This window comes from Acanthisitta chloris, unplaced genomic scaffold (assembly GCF_000695815.1).
Source record: "Acanthisitta chloris isolate BGI_N310 unplaced genomic scaffold, ASM69581v1 scaffold11742, whole genome shotgun sequence".
NCBI lineage: Eukaryota > Metazoa > Chordata > Aves > Passeriformes > Acanthisittidae > Acanthisitta > Acanthisitta chloris.
Genome location: NW_008658883.1, coordinates 86,391 through 98,461, shown reverse-complemented (window position 1 = coordinate 98,461; position 12,071 = coordinate 86,391). Strand labels below are relative to the sequence as shown.

General features: G+C 38.5%; 1 protein-coding gene across 1 annotated transcript; it reads right to left on the bottom strand.

The window, feature by feature from the left end:
• Positions 1 to 3,360: 3,360 nt before the first annotated feature.
• Positions 3,361 to 11,808, bottom strand: LOC103796990 (potassium voltage-gated channel subfamily KQT member 1-like; the record flags this gene model as incomplete). The annotated part of the gene is made up of 4 exons (XM_009069182.1): positions 3,361 to 3,422; positions 4,239 to 4,285; positions 5,450 to 5,544; positions 11,733 to 11,808. Coding segments are annotated over 4 exons (280 nt in total), but the record flags the coding sequence as incomplete, so codon positions are not given.
• Positions 11,809 to 12,071: the final 263 nt, after the last annotated feature.

Sequence of the window (12,071 nt, the reverse complement as noted above, 5' to 3'; positions counted from 1 at the left end):
CAGGACCCACAGACATCTGGGGTGGTTTGGTCTATAGGCACAACAACCTGTCAAGAGTCCAGAGACTGCCAGTTTTAGCCTTCACTGCATACTCTAGATGATTTTGTGCAGTGCCCATATTTAAGACTCAATTTCCTTAGGCAACAAGCCTGGCTGATTACCTGAAAAGTGCAAGCTGCGCCTGTTATAGCTAAATTAATGGTCGGCAAAAGGCTGAAAAAGAACAGATTAATTTGAAAATTAAAAAGCTAGCATTACAGTCTTTTATAGCCAAGCTAAAATTAGTGCAGTGAAAAGAAAATAGGAGATGTCGAACACAGAATTTCCCCAGCGCGCTGTGGGCTTGCTCCTGGCTGGAGCTGCTGGGCACACCCAGCATTAAGCCCCTGGCAGGCAGTGCTTGCGGTGTGACGATGAAGAGCACTGTGCACACACAGCTGGGCCCATCTGGAAAAACTGTTTTTGATTTTGAGCTTGGTAGCAGGCCAGCAGTGGCCAGGTTCCTTGAGGGTAGGCTGAACAGTCATTCACAGATGTTTCAGGATAAAAAGAGAAGGCTGGTCACTGCAAATAAATTGATTTGCTGCTGTAATCCTGTGCAAAAACATTCTCTGAGGGACTGGATCAACTTATCTACACACACACACTTGGACCATTGGTACCTGGTGGGGTTTATGAGCTCAGCCTGGGCACTGCACTACTGCCATGACATGCCTGCTGGACCACAGCTGGCTGGGGGCCCAACAGATCAGGCTGTGGGCACGGCGGGTGCTGCAGCTGCCTGCACTCAGCCGTGGCAATACACCTTTAGGAGAACACAGAATTTGCTGCCCTCAGTTTTGTAAGCAACAGAGAACAATGGCAAAGTCAAAACATGTTGTGATTACATGCTGGATCGTGATTTCTTTTCACAAAGATCTATCAGGCTGTGAGGTTTCTAGTTACATTCATAAAAACACCTTTCCAGTGTCTTGCCAAAATTACAAAATTCTATGGGAAGGAATCTGTAGGAAGGCTCCTTCAAGCATGATTCACCCCTTTGACTTTTGTGTATTAGGAAACAATCTTTAGGTTCATCATTACACACCGCACATATTACAAGGTCAAAGTTTCTCTCAGTGCACAGGATGAATAGACTACAGGACTCTCTCCCTCAAATGAACATAGTCCTAAATTTAAAGAAGAAACCATAACTTTTTGCTGATTTCAATACTTGAAAAATCGTATTTGTGCCATAAAGTATCATAATTCCTGTCAAAACACTGCTGTTTGAGCATTTTGTCCTTCCAGCTGCCCATATGCCTCCTCTGGCTTAAAGAAGATTTTTCAAATGCACAAGAGGTGGTTACATGCTTCTGAAGTCCAAGACTAAAAACTAATTCACAAACCAAATGGGATGAAACTGTCTAAAATATTCAGTTGTCTTAAAAAAACAGCTGATATGGATATCCTTTCTATAGTGCTCAGCTCAGGAAGGGCTTAATTGTATGTTGAAAGCATACCATGTACCATGTAGTTTATGGGAAAGAGAAGGCCAATCTCTGTGAGCAAAAACACGAAAAAAATAGCTTTGGCCATCATGTACAGCTGCAGCAAAAATGTGATTTCAGCATTGCCAGTGTGTTTTTATGTTAACCACTGTTTGCCGAGTCCAACTGAAATTCTCTATTTTTAGCCTTTCAGCTACTTTCAGATAAAATTCCTGCAGATAGTACTAGCTGTATAGGGCAGATAACATACAGCTCTGAAACCGCAGATGACCTCATGCAACTGCAAAGAAAGAAGGGTCTGTTTCTTAAAACAAGGCTAAAATTTAACCCAGCTATACTTAAATTATACAGGGAGTGTTTTACAGTCTCATTACAAGACATAAAACAACAGTCACTATAAATTCACGGTGTACTTATTTGTAAGGATGTAAAAAAAGTAATTAATAACCCCCAAACAACTTATCTCTGGGCCAGTACACCACCAAAGCTTTCCCAGGCTCACTGGAGATTTTACAAATAGCACCGAGAAGCTGCTTTAGCTGTCATTTGAGAATTATTTGTCCAAACTGAAAAGTCATTGCTCTTTGTCACAAGTCACAAGACATTTTCTAGTGTTCCACACTTTTAGTTGACATTATGGAGAGAAAATAAATAAGTGTAATCCAAACTTTCGGGAAAGGGTTTCCATGTGTAAGAACACATACTCACCATAGATCCGACGGAGCAGTGCACAGTGATTCCTCTTCACACTAAATGCACTGTACCTTCCTATCATCTACTTCACCCTATGTGTCCTTCAATATACCAAAAGGAACCTGTTTCCTCTAAAATGCCATGACTTTCAACAGGCTGAAATACAGTTCTGAGTACTATCATTCAAGTTTATCTGAAGTATTTAAGGAGAAATGCTTAAGGAATGGGTAGGACACAAGTGAATCAATATAGATCAGGGTGCTCAGTTTGCTTCTCTTGGGATGTGTTGCTCACACCTCTTTTAGTTTGCAGAATATTAGCTAGATATTTCTTCAAAACAAATCCTTCATGATGTTATCACATACTTCCAGTTGTGGAAGAAACACGCCAAAAGCTCTTTTCCTCAACAAAACGTTGCAGTCCTTAATAACGAATGAACAGTTCAGATACACAAGTGAAATAATCCTAAGGTATTATTTCAGTCCCTCACCAAATCACTATAAGATATCAGTAAAAGATTCAAACTATTTCTCTTAACCCTCCCTTTCTTTCCTTAATACCAACACAGGCAAACTCATATTTTTTAACAATGACATAGCCTGTACCTGTCATCTAATTTTTCAAGCACTGAAATAAAGGGTTACAAAGCACTTAACTGTTAATTTGTGATTACAGAACAAGTCTGATTTTCTGGCTTCATGTCACTTGAAAGGAGAAACTCCATTTGTCATAAGGAATGGAAACCAGGATAGAACATGGTTTGCTATTGCTCTCTCTAAGGAATTGTAGGTGGACTTATACAAACAACAGAGCAACGATCAAAGAGAAATCTTAGGGACCATAATAAACTGAGGTATTAAAGGAACTGAGCCTTTTATCTCTTGTGGAGGAAGGAAGTAAAGAATTGAGACATATGTAATATATACAATTAAAAATAAAAACCCCAAGCGAGTCCCAAAAGAGACTGAAATCAATTAAGGTCTGTTTTTTTCTTATTCTGTTAAAATGATGAGTAAGAGCCAAAAATGCAATCTGCCACAAAAATTACGCTCCATCACCTGGAAAAGCCAGGCATTCAACTCTATTTTAAGCTGAATTTTCCTCCAGATCCTATGAAGCAAGCACTGTTTGATCACAAACCATGTCCTCATTCATTGCCAATCCAACTGAGGCTTACCTTGTCCTCCACTCTGTTCAGCCTGGCACCAATCGTGTTATTTCCTCGATCTTTGCTTTTCTCTGTGGAACAAGAAACATTTTCAAATTAATATATGGTGGTATAACAAAATAGCAGCAAGCCACAACAGGGTGTGTTTAACTAGCCCACCAACACAGTGTAACTGAACACCTTTGCCAAGCTGATAGATCTATTCCTTAAAAGCAAGTTTTTGTTTCTTTTTATAGCATTGGACCATGCCATGGCTTTTAATAGCCCTTAAATTTAAGGCACTTTCAACCTTAGTTTTATGCTTTAACCAGGGAGAACAAAAATGTTCCAAATTTAGTTAATGTTTTAATTGCCACATAAAAACAATCTGCCACTATGCGAAGGACTCTACAGCCAACTTGAACCACACGTTTGGTAACATTTTATCTTTTTTTTCTCTATATAAGCTATATAGAAAGATGAGTTTTCAAATGACATAAATGGAGAGTTGTCATTAGCCAGACTTGTCACAAACAAACTTAGTCCTTTGTGCTCCATTTCCAGACTCTTTCCAAAGTTATCAAAGATCAATGTGAATATTACAAATTTTATAGAAACTCTGTAATCTTAACACACCAATTTATAGAAAATATGGTGAGTCTCAGAGAGATTAGAGCCAACATTTCAAAAACTTCAGTGAAAGTAGGTGCTTTAAATATCTAAATAAGAACACCCAAATTTAAAGGTGTTGATGACTAAATACTATTCCCAATGTCTACTCTTCATAGCACAACTGGTTGGCACAGTTTAAAAATTTGGCAACAAAATGAAAAGTATTATAACAAGTATTATGCATTAAGTATATCTTAATTAGATTAACTTTAGACAAATCCTTTGTATTAACTTACCTGAGACGGAGATAAAAAGGGATGGCTTCCCTATGGATTGGTCCAACCTATAAACCAAAATAATTGTTTTTATTTTTTATCAGCCTGAACCAGCATCTTCACTTTCTCTAGCTGGTGAACAAACAAACAAAATGAAGTTTGAACAATTCTGGTTTGTCCTGTAAGAGAAGAAGTTGCTTTGTGCTAAGAAGAGCTTGGAATTAAAAACAGTAACAAAATGGGATTAGATTTAGATTGGTCTACAGTGTCTTTAACCACTGTAAAGTTTCACCATACCCATCACTTTTCCATGTGATCAGCATTGTTCCCTCTTTTCTTTTTTCTTCTGCAGCTTTCTTGATGCATCTATCTGTCATCTCTTAGTTTGCTCTTAGGTGCAATTCTACCAGAGCAGGTGACAGTATTGCACTCTCTAGGTATAATGCAGTCCTGAACATATAGGGCTTGCAGTGTGCACTCAAAACTAGCAGGGACTGTGGTAACACATCTAAGTCCCAATTGCCAGATTTTTATGCTTTTTGCCTTTTCCTTCCCATGTGAAAAGGAAAGTTTACTCAAATGCTGTTTTATATATCCACACCCGGAGTATTGTGTCCACTTCTGGGCTCCTCAGTACAAGAGGGACATGGAGCCCCTGGAGTAGGTCCAACAGAGGGCAATAAAGACCATTAAGGGACTGGAGCACCTCGCCCATGAGGAAAGGTGGAGGGAGTTGGGCCTGTTCAGTCTTGAGAAGAGATGACTGAGAGGGACCTCATGAATGTATTCAAGTACATGAAGTGCCATGATGATGGAGCCAAACTCTGCTCAGTGGGGGAAACCAATAAAAGAAGAGGTAACAGCAAAAACTGATGCACAGGAAATTCCACCTCAATACAAGGAAGAACTTCTTTACTGTGTAGTCACTGAGCACTGGGACAGATTGCCCAGAGAGGTTGTGGATTCTCCATCACTGGAGGTATTCAAGAACCGTCTGGATGCAATCCTGAGCCGTGTGCTCTAGGATGGCCTTGCTTAAGTAGGGAGGTTGGACCAGATGACCCATTGTCCCTTCCAACCTAACTGATTCTGTGATTTTGTGATTCACTAACTTTGCACAGTCCTATCAATATGGCTCCTTTAACCCTATCAGATTTTACCTGCAGGCCCCAATTTACAAACATCCTTCTGCTGCTGTTTACGGATGCCAACACTGAACTTCATTGACATACCTCCTCTGTAACTCCTTGATTCGCACCATCAGGTTGAGGTGACCCTGAGAATACTGCTCAATAACATCTCGTACATCATAGGGCTTTCTGGCTTGCTGTAAAAAAGAGACAAAAAACCATGCCTTTAAGCCACAAGGATGGAGGAATGTACTGTGTCAATGTAGATGTTTTTGAAGAGTAAACAGTAAGATTTTTAACTCTTTTTAACACTGTATAAACATCTGAGTTATTTTGATTGTTGCCACAATTGTACATATTTGGTGGAATAATTTTGACAGTTCTCATTTCATCCACCATTTTGTTAATGCAGATCTACAGGCCTTTCAAGAGATTATCCACCAAACTGGAGCCCAAGAGCCAAAAAAGGTTTATCTGGCACTTTGTTCAGAAGTCTGTGTAGTCACTCTAGTATCTTCTGAAAATAAGTTCATGTTCCTAGGCCACAGCAAAGTGCATGACTGATTTCCTCTTCTAGAAAGACTGGCTGAGCTTTCAAGTCATCTGGGAAGTACTGGTGCAAGGAATGACCAGGAAGAAATCCCTGTGTGTAATTTGCACGTCATACATGGGAAAGACACAATCTGACCTATTACTAAAATACACTTTCCTGTACTATTAAAGATAAAGGAAATACTATTAACCTATAAACACCAAGACTAACTGGAAAACAAGTGAACTAACATGTTGAACTGCAGGGACAAACTAAAGATATCTTAATGCTACATCTAGAAACTAGAGTCCAATCCATGCCAGAGCTATATAGGAGAAGCAGCAATGAATCACTAACACAGCAGAGAAGATGAAAGGAAAAGAGTAGGGTGCAAACTTCACACATTAGACTGAAAGGTAGCACCTGAACTTATCATTTGGTAGAAAACTTCTAGTTAAAAGATGCTAATCAAAGTAGTCAAACAATACAGAAACAATAAAATCATATGCCAGCAGGTCAAGGGAAGTGTTTCTGCCCCTCTACTCTGCTCTGGTGAGACCTCATCTGGAGTACTACATTCAGGTCTGGGCCTCCCAGCACAGGAAAGACATGGATTTGTTAGAACAAGTCCAGAGGAGGCCACAAAGATGATCATAGGCCTGGAACACCTCTCCTGTAAAGACAGGCTGAGATAGTTGTTTTGTTCAGCTTGGAGAAGAGAAGACTTCAGTACATGAAGAGGGCTTTTAAGAAAGATGGGGACAGACTTTTTACAAGGGCCTGTAGTGATAGGACAAGGGAGAATGGCTTCAAACTGAAAGAAAGTAGGTTTAGATTTGGTATTAGGAAGAAGTTTTTTACTGTGAGGGTGGTGAGACACTGCAACAGGTTGCCCTGAGAAACTGTGGCTGCCCCATCCCTAGAAACATTCAAGGTCAGATTGGATGGGGCCCTGAGCAACCTTACTGGTTGAAGATGTCCTTGCTCATGGCAGGGGCTTTGCACTAGATGACCTTTAAAGATCCCTTCCAACCCAAACTATTCTATGATTCTATGATTTCTGACTCATTCATTATGCTGTCTATAGATACCCTGTAGATAATTTTCAAGGTTTATTAAAAACCTTGGCAACATCTGAGTTACAGTTTTTTCTTACTTGTGTCTTTTGAGAACAAAGAAGAGTTAACAGTGGTAGCTTCTAAGACATCAGAATTTTGATCCCATCTGAGGTCTCAGAAATATTTTGCCACCTGTGCTTCAAAAGCAGGTGTCTCTGAACTGCTTTAACTAATTTCAGATGCTGCAGTTTTTCCTCAATTCCATGCCACAAATACCTTCTTTTCTAAGCCAAAGCAGGATACAATATAAAAACCAGGCAGTGGCACCTTCTTGCAGTCCCTTGCACCTTCCTGGGGGGTAGCTCCCATGTTTTAGGAATCATTACTTTAACAATATCACTTCATCAAACAAACTGTATTTAGTCTGTCAGATTCCCCAAAGTCAACTGCAAACCTTGGATGAATATGAGATACTGTCTAGTGTAAGGCTAAACAGGAATGGGAATTGCTTCAATCTAACCAAGGAGCACAGAAGAATTCCCAAGAATCTCACCTGCTTACACACATAACTAACATCCACAAAGAAAGAAATATGATTCAACAATGGCATAAGCCTGTAAATCTTTCCATAGACTAGTAATGTAAACATGATGATGTTAAAAAAAAAGGGAATTCTTGGATTATTTTTGTACTATAAATAAGCAAAAAAGAAATCTGCAAGATCAGCTTGAAAACTCCAGGTTCAGCAAACCTGTTCAGTGGGAATAAAGGTGCAGAACTGTCTCCTGCTATCCTTGTACTCTGATGCAGGACCCTGACAGTAGACAGAGTAGGTATGTCCCTACCTGTTTTTCATTTACAGGGTTGTTGCTTTTCTCCTTAAACAAGAATTGAAAACCTGGAGTAAATAGAATTTATGAATGAAGCTTAATTTCTGAGTAGGATAGGATATTTACTAGTCACTACTAATTTTTCTGTAATCACTTCATACTGAAAGCTGATCTTGAGAAAATACTCTTGCTGCAAACTGCAGCAGGCAATGGATGAGTATTGAAGAAACAACAGTAGAAGCCAACCTCACAGCATTCCTTCACCTCTTCTTTACTTTTGCTCCTCTGCTAATTAGCCAACACTCACAGCAAAACTCTTCTTAAATGAAACTGTGCAAAAGGCACAAATGTGAATGTCAAATATTAAATGTGCAGCACTGGCTATTCCTGTTCCCTGGTAACCGTATGGGAAGGGAGGCAGACCTGGGAAAACAAGAGGGAAATCTAGGCAAGGAGAAATTCTGGGAAATGTAACCAAGTAACAGTGAAATAAAATGGGTAGAACATCCTGTGAAGTACAGGACACTGAAGTCCATTGTTTGGTACAGCCCAGTATGGAGATTAGAAAAGATTACACACACAATTCATGACAAATGAATCACCTAAGATGATGAATTACATGACTATAAATGTAAGATTTTCCAGTGAAATTGTAACAAATCAGGTAACAGTTATGTCATCAGTAGAACTGCAACCTGTATTTTTAATTTATGCTATGTATAGAATATTTGCCATGGTGAAAAACATACCACAAGTTAAAAACATGTTTTAGAAGGAAACTAATTTACTCAACAGGAAGAATTTACACGAAAAAAATTTTTAAATAGATATTTCAAAAAGACAAGTGGAAATCAGAGCAAATTCTTGGTCTCTGATTCTGTGATGGATATCACAGTTGTATCCATGTGCATAAGTTTTAAGACATTTAGAAACTTTCCTTATTGGAAAATAAAGGTTATTTACTCTTTAATCAAGCTAATGGAAAAACTGAGTATGGTGATTTTCTTTCTGAAATTCAGTTGTAAGGTTAGACTGTGTCAAAGACATCTGATTTATAACTAACATAAAATTAATTTTTGGCAGGTGAAGAAAGCCTAGAAAGCCATTGATTTCTAAGTACTGCTTTCCCTGTAACCTACAGAATTCTTCCTTAACCGTAAGTCATTCACCTCAATTGATGCACAGAACTTGTGTTGACTACTAGTAAAATATGATCTTTCCTACACAATTTGAAACAGCCCTACAGACTTTACAAGAACATAAACACATCCATAAAAAACGTATTAATTCTTTATAATATGATTCTGGGTTCTTACATGGGCATCATCATAAGGACTATATTTAAATCCAGACTTTGGAACACAGACTAAGTTTTTCTTCTTTTGAAAGAGGAAATGATACCCAAGTGTGATCCTTCACAAAGACTTGCTTTTCATGTCCTTTGAAATTCTTTGTATCCCTGTTTAGCTTTTCTTTATTTATTTTATTTTTCATTTAAACAGGAAGGCTTTGCTTTCTAACTGACTTTTGTCCTTGTGGTGCCATCACCCCTTGTTATTAACTGAGCTCTTAAAAACATGTATCTAGTCAAACATAGTCAAAACCAGGCATACAGGTGTATCCTGCAAACAGCTGGTACAGTTTAAGAACCATGCTGGGTTCATGCTGGGATCTATTTTGCAAAATTTTCCTCTTCCTCTCTTTCTTTCTATGCTGCCTTACTCAAAAGCTTCAGAGGCATCTCTGAAAAATACTCCTTTAAAGTGTTGGCCTTGCTTAGTGTTCCAGCTAATTTTAAGTATGAATAGTCCAATGGACTTCAGATGAAATTTGGTTGTACATTTGCCGGGTTTTTTTTTCAAAAGCTATAGAAAAAAAACCCTTAATTCTTTTTAACACATATTTCATATAAACACAAATCTTAGAAAACAAATATCTCCCAGAAAACAGCTAACAGACCTCTTCAATGCTGAAAGATACATTTAAAAAATGGATCTTCAGCTTTACCTTAGTTTCAGATATTACACTGGTCTGGCTATAGGAAACAGTAAAATTATTACTTGGCACATGTTTAAACATTTTAATTTCTTATGAGTATTTTATGAGCATACGATAGAGCAAAGCAGATTTACAACATAATTTTGACAAAAGAATAATGACAGGAGAGATTTTCAAAAGCACCTTGTGGTTTGAATTTCAAGGTGACTTTGTGCATTAGGTTTCTTAGGTGCTTTGGAAAACTGTACCTTTAGTGCTCTCCAAAATTTTAAACTCTGCCATAACCTTGTACTCAGAAATTATGGAGAAGTATCAGATACCCTCTACGCTCCTGCTGGGAGATTCTGCTCCTGACAGAAGCAGCAGCATATCACCTGTGCACGGGAGTGACTCGTTCAGCCGAACTGACATTTTAAGTTCTTTAGTAACAGCCAATGTTTATCATTCAGGAAGAAGAAAGACTATTAAAGGAGGATGAGAGACACAGTTGTTGAGGGATTTTGTAGATGGCCAGGACTGGGCCTTTTGCAGATGCGAAAGTGAGAGTACAACTGAGAAGCCAGATTAGCAACCGAGATACCGAGTACAAACAAGTTTTAAGTAAGAGCTGAATAGTCCCATTCTATTCAGTCAAATGCTTTTTCAGCTTCTATCAAATCATCTGCCGCAGGGGAGTTTCGTTTATTTGCCAGGTGGATAATGTTGCACACGGTGTTCAGGCATTTTCAAAATCTGTTTCTGACAAATACCACTTGGGAGGTAGATATACAACGTGTAGATTTCTTGTTTCTAAGCAGTTTACTTAATACCATGGCAAATATTTTATGATCTAAATTTATGAGAGCAATGATTCCGTAATTACCACAGAGCAGAGGATCACAAGCAAGTTTTAGAATAAGAATAAATTAAAGTTTAGTGGAACTGGTCACATTTAGGCAATTTTTCACACAACAGCAGTAGACACATCACTGAAATGGGCCACATCCCTTGCCAAGTTACAAGTGCTGGCCAGCAAGTGCGAAGGAACTTCTCAATGAAATGACTATAAATATTATTTTCAAGTACTCCAGACATTGTGCCTTTCTTAATTTTAGTCTAATAATAAGAGCAATGTGCTAGCAGAAACTTCCTGAAAACGCTGTCTCTAAGAAACCCCTGAACAAGGGAGATTTCATTAATTAATTAATTTTAAGCAAAGTAATGTATTTCTTACCTATAAATATATTCACCTGGTTTAAATCAAGCTAAAGGTTATTGACACGTGTTTTTACTGGATTAATGAAATTGATTTTCAGAATGTTTACAGTCAGAGTTTTTTATTCAGACTAGGTAACAAGGTTAATTGGCTACTATTAAATGCTTATGGCATCACAAGACCACAGCAAATGAAATGGCACACAAGAAATGTATGTCAGTGAAGGCCAGAGGAGCAAAGAGAACTGATCTCACAAACTGGGAAGGAGGTCTCCTACCTATGCAGAAGGGAGAAGGGAAAACAAAGGAGAAACCTTCCAATATGCTAACAAATTTCCACCCCAGTTTCTTATCAGGACTTCATTATCACTGAGTAAGAGACAGAAACAAGGCTGAGGTAGTATTTTAATCTCTAATCCTACTGACTCGGCATGACAGTAACATACAGCTCAGAATTAATGGAGACATATGAGAATGTTTGCACTGCAAGAAAGAGACAGCGATAACAGAGGGTTAAGGGTCAAGTCCATTAGCAGAAAATAACATTTTAATTCAGACCGTATTTCAGGACTTTAGCCTATTTCCAGTGCATCCATAGTCGACTAACCTGCTGCAAAACAACCACCCTATTGAAGGAGGGAGAGAATAGTGGGTGTAGCTCACCATTACTGAAATGAATTGTGTTAGTCTCTCTTTAAGTTTCTAAAAAGAAACAATGAATGAAGAGAATAAAAGGGTTTATTTAGAAAAGGAGCTTTCTATTCACAACTCACCTGAAACTTTTTCTTTGCCACAAAATACTGCATCCTTCGAATCACCTTAATTGCAGAGCGGTGATGTTCCCGCAACCTGTGGGAAAAACAAGGCAGGTGAGTGGGGTGAAAGAGCATCTCTATCCAGACAGTAAATGTAACAGTCTGTAGTAAATGCTTCACTCACACGTGAATGTGTAATGTAAGTAGTTGTGATTCACCATGGGAGCACAACACACTATTATGTTGACCTTCCCCACCTTTCAAGAAGGCTATAAAAATCCAGGGTTTTCTCTGACCTATGTTAGGTTTGCATACATTACACAGTAAAAAGTGGTGTCCACATAACCTCCTCCTATG